Source organism: Setaria viridis, chromosome 3 (assembly GCF_005286985.2).
Source record: "Setaria viridis chromosome 3, Setaria_viridis_v4.0, whole genome shotgun sequence".
In the NCBI taxonomy this organism is placed as follows: Eukaryota; Viridiplantae; Streptophyta; class Magnoliopsida; order Poales; family Poaceae; genus Setaria; species Setaria viridis.
In genome coordinates this window covers 48,894,779-48,908,846 of record NC_048265.2, presented here as the reverse complement: position 1 = coordinate 48,908,846, position 14,068 = coordinate 48,894,779, and the positions used below count along the sequence as shown (strand labels likewise).

The 14,068-nt window shown below is 52.9% G+C and overlaps 3 protein-coding genes across 4 annotated transcripts; 2 read left to right on the top strand and 1 right to left on the bottom strand.

Moving 5' to 3' along the window:
• The first annotated feature begins 1,446 nt into the window (after positions 1-1,446).
• Positions 1,447-3,320, top strand: LOC117847808 (protein kinase PINOID). Its single transcript, XM_034729094.2, has 2 exons — positions 1,447-2,210; positions 2,320-3,320. The coding sequence occupies exons 1-2, from the start codon at positions 1,516-1,518 to the stop codon at positions 3,137-3,139; spliced, it is 1,515 nt and encodes a 504-aa protein (XP_034584985.1). The 5' UTR covers positions 1,447-1,515; the 3' UTR covers positions 3,140-3,320.
• Positions 3,321-6,805: 3,485 nt separating this feature from the next.
• LOC117847020 (putative pentatricopeptide repeat-containing protein At1g10330) lies at positions 6,806-13,731 on the bottom strand. Of its 2 annotated transcripts, XM_034728154.2 has the most exons (4): positions 12,025-13,731; positions 11,532-11,768; positions 7,048-7,224; positions 6,806-6,950 (listed from the first exon to the last, which is right to left on the bottom strand). In XM_034728154.2, the coding sequence occupies exon 1, from the start codon at positions 13,581-13,583 to the stop codon at positions 12,117-12,119; it is 1,467 nt and encodes a 488-aa protein (XP_034584045.1). In that variant the 5' UTR covers positions 13,584-13,731; the 3' UTR covers positions 6,806-6,950; positions 7,048-7,224; positions 11,532-11,768; positions 12,025-12,116. The 2 variants fall into 2 exon arrangements, with proteins under 2 accessions (XP_034584045.1, XP_034584043.1); XM_034728152.2 differs by having other exon boundaries at positions 6,806-7,224.
• On the top strand, positions 7,518-10,913 carry LOC117847019 (wall-associated receptor kinase 5). The gene is made up of 3 exons (XM_034728151.2): positions 7,518-8,649; positions 9,147-9,326; positions 9,623-10,913. Exons 1-3 carry the CDS (start codon positions 7,722-7,724, stop codon positions 10,783-10,785), a joined length of 2,271 nt encoding a protein of 756 aa, XP_034584042.1. The 5' UTR covers positions 7,518-7,721; the 3' UTR covers positions 10,786-10,913.
• Positions 13,732-14,068: the final 337 nt, after the last annotated feature.

Genomic DNA, 14,068 nt, shown 5'->3' with positions numbered 1-14,068 from the left:
CTCTGCTGATGAAGCTGTCGCGGCCTTTGGAAATAGGGATAGGTTAATGGTTCTTCCAGACTAAAGGTAGCCGATTAAGGTACAGTAGTGATCACTGATCAGCATGCACCTGCTAAATATAATGACAGGTAGGCCGGCGGGCATGAGCCACCAAAATTTCTTCTTCTTTTTTTGAAAGATTTTTTTTTGAAAAAAGCAAAAATTGAGCCAGCAAAATCTGACCCAGCCATCGTCCACGTAGCATAGCACTCCTACTACTACTGTATTGTACGAGAGCTGCAAAAGGTCCGGTATCCCAGGTCGCTACCCGAGCAGATCGTATTTTCTTGCTTCTCCATTCGAGGCGAGTTAACAATGTGGCGCTTTTGACCTCTAGGCTGCTTTAAATCCTAAACAATCCGATGAACCCACGGAGCGGTGCCTTGTGGCTCACTCACTCCGGACCCCGGAGTCGAGAGCCCAGACTTTTACGGCCGATCGGGCCGGGGTTGACGCTGACAAAGTTACGTACCATCAGTTAACTAATGATGCTAGAATAATCACCCTGCTTAATTACGTGCGCAAGCAACCAACCCCTGTCTGCTAGCTGCTTGCACCCACGTACGCACTTGCAGTACAGTTCTCGAGCTTTACACGCTTGCCTTCTAGAATGCTGACCGGAATGGCAACGAGGGTCGGGGGCATGCGTGGAAACTGGAGTAGAAGAAACCAAGACAGAAGACACTTTTGCTAGTCGGCTGTAAAGATCGCACGATGGCTGCTTTACAGTGGAAATAACCAACAGGTTAGCAGCTCTAAAGTCTCGTGCAGCTTCTCCAGCAGGCAGCGTCGCCATCCTACAGTCTGCACGTACTCATCCAGTGATCAAGCAGCTCGCAGCAGGCTTTTGGCCAGCCCGGCATGCAGCGCCAGTAATCTGGCCTCAAATCTTGGACACAGGTGTCACCGCTCATCGTCTACCTCCATGCCGGACAGCACCCCGGAGCCCCCACCGACCGGTGGTTGCCGCTCCGGCCGCACGGCCACCGCCCGCAGCGGATCCGGTTTGACCTCGCCGCTCCCACGCTCGCCCCACCTCCAGTAACAGCGCGCCTCACTTCACTTCACTGCGGTAATAAAAGGCTGCGGCGCCGTGCAATGACGGATCTGCCCCTGCCCCGCCCCGCCCGCCGGACACGCTTCGCCTCGGAGCCTGTCCTCTTCCTGGCTCCCAGCGTGCGCGGCGGGGCTGCGACCACGAGCCCTTCCCCACCTGCCGTTACCCGAGCCGCACCGGCCCGGCCACGTGACAGCGCGCGGGGCCCGCGTGTCGGCGACGGAGTGGCTGGATCCGTTCGGTGTTTGGACTCCTGCTGCGCGTTCGGGGGGTCCGGCGGTGGGCTCGGCTCGCCGCTGGTATAAAGCGCCCGCGTCACCAACTCCCTTGGCCGCACGCACCCAGGAAATCTCAGCCGAGCGAGCCAGCGAGCCGGGTCACTCACAATTCTCGGCGAGCGAACGAGACAGAGACCTGTGATGGTGGCCGCGGTGCGCGCCGCCCCGGCGCTCGCCGACAAGCCGCCGGGGCTCGCGATGCTGGAGGTGGCGGCGGCGGCGGGGGAGGACCGGCTGTCGGACGCCGAGACGGCGTCGTCGACGGCGGCGCCCAACTCCAGCCTCAGCTCGGCCAGCAGCGCCGGAAGCCTGCCGCGGTGCTCCAGCCTCTCCCGCCTCTCCTTCGACTGCTCCCCCTCCGCCGCCCTGGCCGCTGCCGCGTGTTCGCCGCCACCCGCGCCGACGGCGTCGCGGCCGCACCGGTCGGGCGACGCGGCGTGGGCGGCGATCCGCGCGGCGTCCACGTCGTCCGCGGCGCCGCTCGGGCCACGGGACTTCAAGCTCCTGCGCCGCGTCGGCGGCGGCGACATCGGGACCGTCTACCTCTGCCGCCTCCGCTCCCCCGCGGCCGCGGCCGGAAGGGAGAGCCCGTGCCACCTCTACGCGATGAAGGTGGTGGACCGCCGCGTGGTGGCGAGGAAGAAGAAGCTGGAGCGAGCGGCGGCGGAGAAGCGGATCCTCCGGGCGCTGGACCACCCGTTCCTGCCCACGCTCTTCGCCGACTTCGACGCCGCGCCCCACTTCTCCTGCGTCGTCATGGAGTTCTGCCCCGGCGGCGACCTCCACTCGCTCCGCCACCGCATGCCCTCCCGCCGCTTCCCGCTCCCGTCCGCCCGGTGAGCACACTTCATCCTAGCTGCTACTTCGTTCTACACTTGGCCGCAAAGATCGAGTTTTTCTGTCATGTCCAGAGCGACGGATGCTGACCGCCGGCGGTACGTGCAGGTTCTACGCGGCGGAGGTGCTGCTGGCGCTGGAGTACCTGCACATGATGGGGATCGTGTACCGCGACCTCAAGCCGGAGAACGTGCTCATTCGCGCCGACGGCCACATCATGCTCACCGACTTCGACCTGTCGCTGGAGTCGACCTCCTCCCCGTCGCTCGAGTCCGCCGCCGGCAACGACGCCGCCGCCGCCGCTGGCGACGCATCCACCTCCGCGTCCTGCTTCCCGGACCACCTGTTCCGGTTGAAACGCCGGCGTCGCCGCGCCGCCGCGCGACAGACGACGACGTTCGTGGCGGAGCCGGTGGAGGCGCGGTCGTGCTCGTTCGTGGGCACGCACGAGTACGTGGCCCCCGAGGTCGCCCGCGGCGGCCCCCACGGCGCCGCCGTGGACTGGTGGGCCTACGGCGTGTTCCTCTACGAGCTCCTCCACGGGCGCACCCCGTTCGCCGGCGCCGACAACGAGTCCACGCTCCGCAACATCGCGCGCCGCCCGCTCGCGTTCCCGCCCGGGTCGGGCTCCTGCGGCCCCGCCGACGCCGCGGCCAGGGACCTTATCGCCCGCCTCCTCGACAAGGACCCGGCCCACCGCCTCGGCTCCCGCCGTGGCGCCGCCGACGTGAAGGCGCACCCCTTCTTCAAAGGCCTCAACTTCGCGCTCCTCCGGGCCTCCCGCCCGCCCGTCGTCCCCGGCTCGTCGCCCCTGCACCGGTCCCAGTCCTGCCACGCGGCGCCGCCGCCGACGACGACGACGCCGGGTTCTACGCTGCCCCGCAAGAAGCCGATGCCGACGGCGGACGCGCGGTTCGACCTCTTCTGACCGACCGTCCGGCGGCGCCATTGCCGGCGGGAGACACGCCCCCCCGGCCGCGACGTCACGCATTGACCTAGCGAGCATCAGTCACCATTGTACACAGCGTTTATAATCTAGTAATAGCAAGTAGCTAGTTTAATCCCTTGTAGTGTGCCATCATTAGTCTAATCGAGCACGAACCCTCAAACCCTTGAGCTAAATCAAACTCTGTCGCTGGTTTCCGAGGCACGCCGTGGTTGATGGCCGAGCTGACTTGGCATCAACGATCTCCAGCTGATTGGAACAGGGGTCACATGGGTGTTGGACTTTGTCCGGTAAGCAGGGCGCTTGGGTAGGCGATTACATTAATGGCGGGTGTTGACCTGTCTCCCGGAGACGCCTCGTCCAGGCTTTGCTTGGGTTGGTTGGTGCGCCTGTCGGGGGCAGCCTGGCCTGGGTGATGGAGTAGTTTTGCTTGCTGGGGAGATTTGCGGCAGTCCCCAGCAAGGACGGGTAGTTTACTGCTGAATTTCTGACAATGTTTGGGTAGTACTTCCTCGTTTATCTTTACAAAGATGTGATACGATTTGACACCGGCGTGTGATATGATTTGATATGTCTCCTAAATTTCGAAGTACGCTTTGATTATAAATCTAACGATGTTAAGTTTATATTTAAAAATAAAAAAAATGTTAGTTAAATTATTGGTAAAAAAATTGTAAAGTTTCAATCTGGATATACGTGTGAACCTTACAAAGATGTTTGTACATCTTTGTCTTGATGCAAACCAGTGCATTGAACGAACAATCATTGTAACTTTTGCTAAAGAGGTAGCAGGAAAAGTTATTGCAAATTTGTTATGGGCTACTCCGTCCGTTTATAAAAAAAAATACTCCATCTATCCCAGAAAGAATTACGGATCTGCACGAGTGCTTAGCCATGAATAATCAGATCGATATTGGAGATGATTGGTTCAAGGCAGTTAGTTTTCAAGAAGAAACATTGGCCTGCCAAAACGATACATTCAATTGTTATTTGTAGGTACACTGGTTCTAAGTTTCTAACCAAAGGATATATTCTCTTCAGAATATATGTGGACTTCTAGTATTTTATTTTGTTTAAACCCACTAATACGGCCCTGTTTGATACTTTCTTACTAAAAGGCATTTAATAAGCTGTAAAAAGAACTATTTACCCTTATTAAAGGTGCGCAGGATGGGGGAGACAAGCAATAAATGAGAGATATAGGTTGTCCAGCCCACCTTTTAGCAAATTTTAGCAACCAAAAACTTGCTAAAGTGCTAAACTTTAGCAACTCAAGTTTAACAAGTTTTAGCAAGGGTGTTTAGCAGTTTAGCAGCTAAAAGTTGCTAAATTTTAGCAACTAAAGTTTAGTAAGGACACTCCCTACATGTGACTGAGGCACTGGTCAATACGTCAATACGTGGGGAGAGTTTCTTTTCTTTTTGTTTTTCTAAAAGACGGTGAGAACTATTGCTCTCGGATGAACAGGTTGGTTAGAGATAGCCAAGGGCTGCGTGGCGATCACGTGCCGGGAGCGGCTGCTGCCTGCCTGCCTGCATGCCCTGCAGGGGGGAGGGGCCCCATGGCGCGGCGACCACGCCACGGCGCTTGCAGCTGTTGCGTGTGCCGGTGCACCAGCTTGCCGCCGCAGCTGCAGGTTTCAGCTCAGGCAGGCAGGCAGGGGCGCCCGCGAAGGACGGGACCGGTGGACGGGGACCGATCGGGCAGGTAGCAGCGGTTGCCGATGCCGGCGGGCGTCGCCGTCGCGGAGCCCTTTCCCCGGCCGATCGGTCCATCGTTGTCGGGGGGCCCCGGGGTCGCCGGCCTACGTCCAGCGACCAATCGGACGGCTCGCCGGCGCCGAACGGCCGAAGCATCCGAAACGGGAGTTCCGGTGGCGTGCCACGCTAGCACCGTGCTTGGAAGTGTCCTCTCTGCATTGGCCATGGACTGGAGCGACCTCGAGATCCAGCCATGGCGAACCCTCGGGGCTTGGGCCAGTTGTACTTGGCCGGCTCCTCCACTCCAGACTCCAGAAGTGCAGACCACACATGGTGAGCTACTGAGCATCCATCCGACATTAATCCGGAGCTGCAGACAGCAGAGGCTTCGCACAGTGCTGTGACGTGACCCGCGGCTCATCCCAGCACGAAGCAACCGCCATAAGCCTGCGCCAACGCGCCAGCCCAGGCGGCCAGGCCCCGGGCCTGCTGGCCATGCACGCGAACGGGTCTGTCTGAACTCTGAAGCTGTGCTCTGATGTCTGCTGATCCGCATGCGCCATTGGTGCAGTAGCAGACCTGCATGGGGTTTTGACCCCAAACCCGGTAATGAAATTCGCCTGGATTGGGGCCGCGGCGAGGACGGGACGGGACGGGACACGGGGCTGTGGAAACTTCACTTCGCGGTAAAAGAAGGCGGCCCTGCGTGTGATTTTGACGTGCGGCTGCCTGTTGGTACGGGGTAATTTTCTGAAGGTGCGAATCAGCGAGTGCGATGCTGCTTGAGAGCTCGATGAGCAAACAATGGCGGTGGGAATTGAAGGTTAAAAGCTGCGTGTTACTCCGGCTGAATTGGCACTCGATTGGGCTTGGGCAGGCATTTATAACCGAGCGGCTAGGTGCAGGATCGCTTTTACTGGAGCTCCAACCGGCATCGATTACGACGGGGCAGAGGCTCGTCATCGAGCTCGATCGCCATGGCCGCAGGTCAGTTTTGCTGGCGCGGCTGGTCTCACTGCTACTCTTAGGAGAAAAGGACAAGCACTAGATTGCGGTTCCTGATGTCATTGCATGGCCGCAGCAGCGCGAGGCAGGCGAGGCTGCCTGTAAAAAGCTCGCGGCGATCGATCACCATGCAGTGCAACGCCTGGCGCAGGCCTAGGATCAGCATCAGCCTAGGAACGCAGGCAGCTCGTGCTGGATGGAGTAGAGGAGGAAGGAGCTCAGCATGCTCATCAAAAGTCTGAAGGCACGGCGCGGACGCAGCCCGCAGCGGCATGCGGATAGGAAAAGCCTGCTCGCCTCCTCACGTCCGACCTCGAACCCTGCGCGGCTGCGCAGAGCACAGTGCACAGAGCACGGAGCAGAGCTTCTCCACCCATGACCCCCGGCCATCTCGACTCATTGGGCATGCAGCAGAGCCAAAAAGCTGCATGGGAAGATGAGAGGAAACTGGAGCCATGGCGCGTTGCTTGAGCACGTCGCATCATCAGCTAGGCTACCAGCCTTCTTGGCGCTAGCTGCTACGTGGAGTACTGTGCTGTGCTCTAGTACCCAGCAGGAAAGGATCGTAGGCGTAGACGCGTAGCCTAGGGCTGCGCAATGACACGTTCGTACGCACGCGCGGCTGGGGCTGGGGGGTAGGGCCCGGTAGGGGCTGACAAGGTGGACCCGACGCCTGTGACGCCATTACCAATCCCCAGGTCGAGCGGCGAGGTCAGCATGGAGGTCGGATCGTGTTGTCCTGTGCGATCCATGGTCGTCGGATGCCATTTGCCATGCTTCTTGCTTAGATGTTGGCACCACAGTGAGAGAGTGCTGGCTGAGCTTTTATGGAGCGGACTTTGGGCCGGAAGTGCAAGGCCCAACCCAAATATCATAACCCAGGCCGGCACAGCAGTATCTGGCGGCCCATATTACACTGATCTTCGGAGCCAAACTCCATCAGTATACAAACCTTCTTGTTTTTCTTGAGGGCATCCATCAGTATACAAAGAGAGCAGGTAATTTCCCAGGCAGTACAACCACCTTCTTCCCCATCTGTTCTCTTCTCTACCGAACATTTACATCGAAATGTTGCCCAAAAGGATTTTCTACAACAAAAGCGTCAACAGGCCTCTCAAAGATGGAAGCAAAGCCTCTGTTGCTGTTACCGCATCCAGTTTTAGTTTACAGAGTACAGATACTGACCTTCGGTAAGGACGATTTTCCCTTCCGAAAAAGGTACTGCAGGATACTTCTGAAAAGGCACTGCAGGATACTTCTGAAAAGGCATGGCGCACCCTTCGCTACAAGATTAAGCAAAGAAGATCCAATGTGCGAAGTGCAGGCAATTGTTCTCCCTTCAACCTCGTGTTACTTGGCTTCCTGAAACAAAGATAAATAAAAAAATTCAGAAACATCTCTGCATTTACAGCACAGAATAGAGCTTGGCCATTGACGACGAAACCAAATCAAGATATGTCCATTTGTCACACGGTTGACTTAACCACTCATGTTTGAATACTTCTCTTGTTCCATCTGTTTCTGTTAGCAAGTGGGATCCATAGAAGATTGTGATTGCATCCATCTTTTACATTTTCTTTCTGTAAAAGTCTCTACGTGTTAACGTACTCTGATAGTACCGCTTATGGTAATTAGCTTACACAGTAGGAAGACTATCCCGTACACAACCCTATCCAAGACGGTATTATACTACAACTTGCTATGACTTAGTCGCAATAGAAAGTACAAGGCAAATTTCCTATCGTTTTAAGCCAGTCTGATATGCCGTTTGCAGACATGGATCATGAGCAGATGGCATTACAGTATTAATATCACACTAGGTGTAGCTAATAGACTGCCAAAGCAATTGATCTCCAGCCATGTATCCAACCATGCAGGAACCAATTGTCCTAGTACTCTTCATACTATGCATCTTCTTTCCAGCAGAGGTTATGCCAGATGGAGCCTCTTCTGGGCCCTCTGTGTCATTGCCAGGCTGCCCCGACAAGTGTGGTGATGTGTCCATCCCCTATCCCTTTGGCATCGGCGAACAATGTGCGGCAAGAAGCATAAACAGCTATTTCATCGTCACCTGCAACGACACCTTCCAACCACCGCGGCCAACAGTCGGTGAAGCAGTGGTTGAGGTCACCAACATCTCACTGGAGTACGGTGAGATGCGTGTGCTCAGCCCCATCAGCCACATCTGCTTCACGTCGAGCACTTCTTTCACCAAGTTAATCGGGGGTTATGAGCTGCAGTCCACCCCCTTTCTCCCCTCCCCTTCACGCAACCGATTCACAGCCATCGGTTGCAACACCCTAGGACTTATCGGCGGGTACCAGGGCGCCGCAAGCCAATATGTGGCTGGATGCTACTCCTACTGCGAAGGCGTCAACAGCACATCTGATGGCGCACCGTGCGCTGGGATGGGCTGCTGCGAGGCTGCCATCCCTGCGAACCTCACTTCCTTTGGAGTGATGTTTGAGATGAACCAGAGCAAGGTATGGGGCTTCAACCCTTGCTTCTATGGCATGGTTGCCGAGGTCGGGTGGTACAGCTTCAGGCAGCAGGACCTCATCGGCCGCCTCGCGTTCATTGACGCTAGAGCCAAGAGGGGCGCCCCCATCATCGCCGACTGGGCCATTAGGAACAGCTCGTGCCCAGTAGAGGGGAAGGAGCCACCACCCGGCTATGCCTGCATCAGTGCAAACAGCTACTGCATGGGTGCAAACAATGGTCCAGGGTATCTATGCCAATGCTCCAAAGGATACGAGGGTAACCCTTATATTCTGAATGGCTGCCAAGGTATGTGTTTACTGAAGTAAAATTGGTCCGGAGTTTCCAGGATACTCCTCTAAAAATCTGATCAAGCTCTGAATACTATCCAGTTTTTTACTGGCATTGAGGTTGAAATGTCTTAATAAACCTCCACAAAATCTCATGAACAACATCAATAAACATTCAATCAAAATTTCACCTTGTTTCAGCTACTGTCACTGCTAAGAAAAACACAAAAAATTGCTGGCAAGCATGACACGTGTCATCATTTTTTTTACAACAGGCCATGCATGTCATCAATTTGTTTGTTTTTTTACTTCTGAACTGGTAACAGAATGAGTCAACACTAGTGTAGGTTGCATATTCATTTCGCAATATTTAATTTCGGGAGTAGTTATGGAAAAGTTATTTACATCATTACAGAGTCAACTGACCTTTTTTACTTGTTGAAATTTTCTAACCTTCCATCCATTTGAGTTTAGTTTAACTTATCTGATTGCTTGTGTGTTTATTTGTATCTTCAGATATAGATGAGTGCTTGCTGCGCACGCAAGATTCCAAGTATGAAGAATTGTATCCATGTAGAAAAGGGGTTTGTCACAATACACCAGGAAGCTACTTTTGCAAATGCAAAATGGGAACAAGATCTGATGGCACAAATTTTGGATGCCAATCTATACATGCTTCATCCAAACTAGTTATTGGTAAGGACTATGTGTATACAATTCAGTTCTGTTTAATCTACACTAGGATTTACATCGTGATAACAAACATTCACAGGTAAGAAATTAAGTATTAACCTCAATGAATACCATAACAGATGTTCTACTGAAATTCTATTTCCTAAAAAAAAGAATCTTTACAAAATCCCTTTTAATGTCTGTTCTATGGACCTGGGAAGAAATCAGGATTAGTATACATCCTAAGCAAGGAAGACTGCATTCTAAATTTGTACTCAATGTTTACTAGAATCTGTTTTCCTTTGTTAATTTTTTTGCAGGCCTCAGTGTTTCAGCAATCATGTTGATGGCTTTGGCATGCTTGTACACCATGCAATTACAAAGGAAAAGGCACATGATGGAGAAAGAAGAATATTTCAGACAAAATGGAGGTCTCAAGTTATATGATGAAATGAGGGCAAGGAAGGTTCACACGATTCATATTCTTACAGAGAAGGAGGTAAAGAGAGCCACAAACAATTATAGTGAAGATCGAGTACTTGGATGTGGTGGTCATGGAATGGTCTATAGAGGAACTTTGGATGACCACAAAGAGGTTGCCATAAAGAAGTCTAAGATAATAAATGATGACTGCAGGGAAGAATTTGTCAATGAGATAATAATTCTATCTCAAATCAACCACCGAAACATCGTGAGGTTACTAGGCTGTTGCTTGGATATAGATGTCCCAATGTTGGCGTATGAGTTTGTCTCCAATGGAACTTTATCCAAGTTCCTTCACGGTGATGATCGTACATCACCAATCCCCTTGGATCTTCGCCTGAAGATTGCTACACAATCAGCAGACGCTCTTGCTTACTTACATTCATCAATATCTCGCACCACTCTACACGGAGATGTCAAATCTGCCAATATCCTGTTGGATGATCAGCACAATGCAAAGATCGCAGATTTCGGAGCATCAGCACAGAAGTCCATGGAGGAAAGTGAGTTCATCATGTTTGTACAAGGAACACTTGGCTATCTTGACCCTGAGAGCTTTATCAGTCATCAGTTGACAGAGAAAAGTGATGTCTACAGTTTCGGAGTAGTTCTTCTGGAGTTGATCACAAGAAAAAGGGCTATGTTTGCTGATAAGTTCAACGAAAAAAAATCATTGTCTTATATCTTTCTCTTAATGTTCCGTCATAATAAGCACCGAGTTATGATAGACACTGAAATTCTAGATGAGGCAGTTATGGAGGTGCTTGAGAAGCTGGCCCAACTAGCAGTGCGCTGCCTATGCCCAAGTGGAGATGACAGGCCAACAATGAAGGAAGTTGCAGAGCGCCTACAAATGTTGAGGAGGCTCCACATGGACGCAAGTAGTGATTGCGAAGACAGTCATTATGCAAACAACCATGGAGGATCACCGTCACTGGTTGCCCCTTTGGACGAAATGACATACTCCAGCATGGAGACATCTACGCTGATCTTTGCATAGATCTTGCAACACGATACTTCTACACCTTTTTCTTTAAAGATACTGCTACTCTGGATACTTGTGTATGGTACTTGCTGATGTATGTAAAATTATAAAAGTACATAGTAATTATTAAGCTGTTTCCACAACACACTGCGTAGGATATGATGCAACATTTACAAAATTCTGCCTTTTGAATTGATATGTATGATATATCACTGCAAGCATACAACTGCCCATGTTGTTTTATCATGTATGATATCTACATGTAGTAATTTGTACATGAATACCCACTTACCCAGCTTGAGTTTTAACACATCTTTAGGTGAAAACCAGCAATGACCTTACCATCTGCGAATTTAGAAACAAAAGGGAGATGCCTGACCTGGAAAGAGAATTTTGTTTGGCCCTTGGGTCAAATCAACTAAAAGGACTGCATAATAAACATTCATCAATTCTTTTAGTTCGGATAAGTGTCTCCTTAAATACCTCTTCCAGACTAAGTGGGACTCCTGCTCTTAAAAAACCTTGCCATTTCAACATTTTCAGATGAACAGTCAAAGTGAAGTTATTTCTGCAGTCTATGCACCGAACTGAGTTCAGTTTGTTTTTCCTGATCAAGGTAATTCTATTGTTTTTTACCAAAAACAAAGCCTTTTAGTCCCAAGCAAGTTGAAATAGGGAACTCTATTGTTCCAAATAGTAAAAATGTCTTCAGTTCTATACCACAGAAGAGCTGTTTATCTGGATACATGGAGCAAATTTACCTGGCTTGAAGGCTGAAGTGTGCGATTCCTTAAGCTCCTTGGTCCACCTGGACTCCTGGAATCTTGCTTGGAGTTGGAGCTCCCAGGCAACTGACATCACATCTGTGCCTCTTCTTCATGTGGGTGGCTAAGCAGCTTAATTTCCTCCTCGCTATCCAATCATGGGTTCTGAGTTGCAATCCAATTGCGTTACTGTTACCACTGTGATCAACTCAACATCTCAGTGCTGCTTCTCTACTGCAACAAGAAACACATGTTGCACAGCTTTTCAATAGCTTCACACACATAATGCAAATTCAATAATCAGCAAACTAGATCATGTATGGTGAAGTCATTAAATTTTAGTTTTGAGACACCTATGTTGCAAAATTACCACAAGCTTTCCATGGTGGGAGTATGGTTTATCTCAACTACTGATTAAGGGAGTCATGCATGATTAAGAGCAGCCTAAGCAGTGAATGTTTGGTACTTGCATCGCTTTGAAGTTACATACCCATGTGGGACAGGACCAATGTGAAGAAACGCATGTTAAAAATCGTCGAAGTGTATCCGTTCCTGACCAGCATGTTTTGCAATGAACAATAATCAAGGAATGACAGTACCATGAAGCACCACACTGCTCTGCCCTACTGTCTTCTTGATTCCAACCTCTTGCATCACCTCTCCCATTCTTGCGCCAGCATGCCAATTCCCATCTTCTAAATAGACATTCCTAATGGTCACATACCGACCAGATTGCTGGGGGCCAAGAGCTATCAGTTTCTGCCCAATCTCCACAGCAAGTTCCATATTTCCATGGAGCTTGCAAGCCCCAAGAAGAGCACCCAAAACAGAAGCATCAGGCACAAAGGGCATCCTCTCTATAACCTGAATGGCTTCCACAAAGCGGCCATCACGGCCTAGGAGGTCCACAAAACATCCATAATGGACCATCAATGGTGTCACTTTGTATTCGGCAACCATTGCCTCGAACCAGTATAACCCAACCTCCACCAACCCTGCACGAGCACAAGCCGTCAGAAGGGCCAGGAACGTTATCTGATTTGGCAAGAAGTCTTCAGCCCTCATGATGTCGAACTTCACCAGCGCTTCAGTCTCCATCCCATGATTAGCCAGTGCCGACAACAGCGCATTCCATGTGCAAACCTCCTTCTTGTGGACAGCATCAAAAGCACTCCTACAGCAGCCAAGCCTCCCATGCTTCCCATACATGTCAACCACAGCTGTGCCAAGGAACGCTGTGAGGTCAAGCTCATGACGGACAAGGTATGCGTGGACAGCCACCCCCGCGGCAAGCCCCTCGGCACCATCAAGGTTGGCACAGGCCGAGAGCACACTGACCAACGTGGCCTCCCCGAGCCTCCGTCCCATGTTATTCTCAAGTAAAAATCCTCTGAACACCTCGAGAGCGCACCGGTGGCGGCCGCCCCGCGACAGCCCAGATACGAGCGTTGTCCAAGACACGGCGTCCCTCGCGGCCATCCGCCTGAAGAAGGTCTCCGCCGCTTCGAGGTCCCCGGCAAGGCACAGCGCGTCGAGCAGGGCGTTGCAGGCGGCGAGATCCGGGCTCCCCTCCATCTCGTCGAACACCTTGCGCGCGTCGCGAGCCGGGCGGCCCGTCCGGCCGTAGGCGCTGACGAGCGAGCAGGCGACGAAGCGGTCGGCAGCGAGGCCGCGGCGGAGGCACTGCGCGTGGAGCGCCCCCGCGGCGGCGGCGGAGCCCGAGGCGGAGGCGGAGGCGGAGGCGGACTTGAGGAGGGAGGGGAAGGAGTGGCGGTTCGGGCGCGCGCCGCGGGCGAGCATGGCGGAGAAGAGGCGCAGCGGGGCGGACGGGGGAGAGGATGAGGAGGCAGAGGGTACACGGAGGTGCGCGTGGGCGAGACAGTTGTAGGGGAAGGCAGTGATGGTGGCGGCGGAGCGTTCGGGGTCGGGGAGCAGCGCGCCGGAGGTGAGGAGGAGCGCGTGCAGCTGCAGGAGGCGGCGCGGGAAGGGGAAGTGCTCCCGGAGGAGGCGCTCGATGACGGCGTACGAGTACGGGGACGCGCGCCGCATGGGCGCACGTGCGCTCCCAGAAACCTCGCCGCCGGCCGGCCGGTAAAGCGAGCATCCCCCCGCCACCGCTCGACGGCTCCTCCGCAGGGAGTGCGCTGCGCGCGATCTCCGCTGGCCGGACTGGACTGGGCCCTTAACTACGATCGGCCCAATAAACAAGCAGCTCGAGGCTCGCTTATGGATCGAATTGTGGCCCAGATATGGATCGCCACAGAATTTTCGGGCCGTTGTTTTTTAGTTCTTCTCCCCCATCTTCTTTTCATTCTGTGGATATCCACCGTAGTCTCGCCATGGTGACCTGCTACCAATCATCTTAGCTCCAAGTCTATTTGCGCATCAAAATGTATCGGTGCCAATTAAGAATGCAACAGAGCACATAATTCAGGATCAACAATACGCTACAAGAACAATATAGTGAATGAATCAACATGCCCTTTGTTAAGATGAACGCGTCTCCAGTTAAATCAACAACCAGTTAGAGTCTT

What these genes read in the sequence shown, in the direction of transcription:
- LOC117847020 (XM_034728152.2), bottom strand. Translation starts at nt 13,583, where the DNA reads ATGCGGCGCGCGTCCCCGTACTCGTACGCCGTCATCGAGCGCCTCCTC.
- LOC117847019 (XM_034728151.2), top strand. Translation starts at nt 7,722, where the DNA reads ATGTATCCAACCATGCAGGAACCAATTGTCCTAGTACTCTTCATACTA. An exon ending in TATTCTGAATGGCTGCCAAG is followed by an intron (nt 8,650 to 9,146) that starts GTATGTGTTTAC and finishes TTGTATCTTCAG; the next exon opens with ATATAGATGAGTGCTTGCTG. An exon ending in TTCATCCAAACTAGTTATTG is followed by an intron (nt 9,327 to 9,622) that starts GTAAGGACTATG and finishes ATTTTTTTGCAG; the next exon opens with GCCTCAGTGTTTCAGCAATC.
- LOC117847808 (XM_034729094.2), top strand. Translation starts at nt 1,516, where the DNA reads ATGGTGGCCGCGGTGCGCGCCGCCCCGGCGCTCGCCGACAAGCCGCCG. An exon ending in TTCCCGCTCCCGTCCGCCCG is followed by an intron (nt 2,211 to 2,319) that starts GTGAGCACACTT and finishes CGGTACGTGCAG; the next exon opens with GTTCTACGCGGCGGAGGTGC.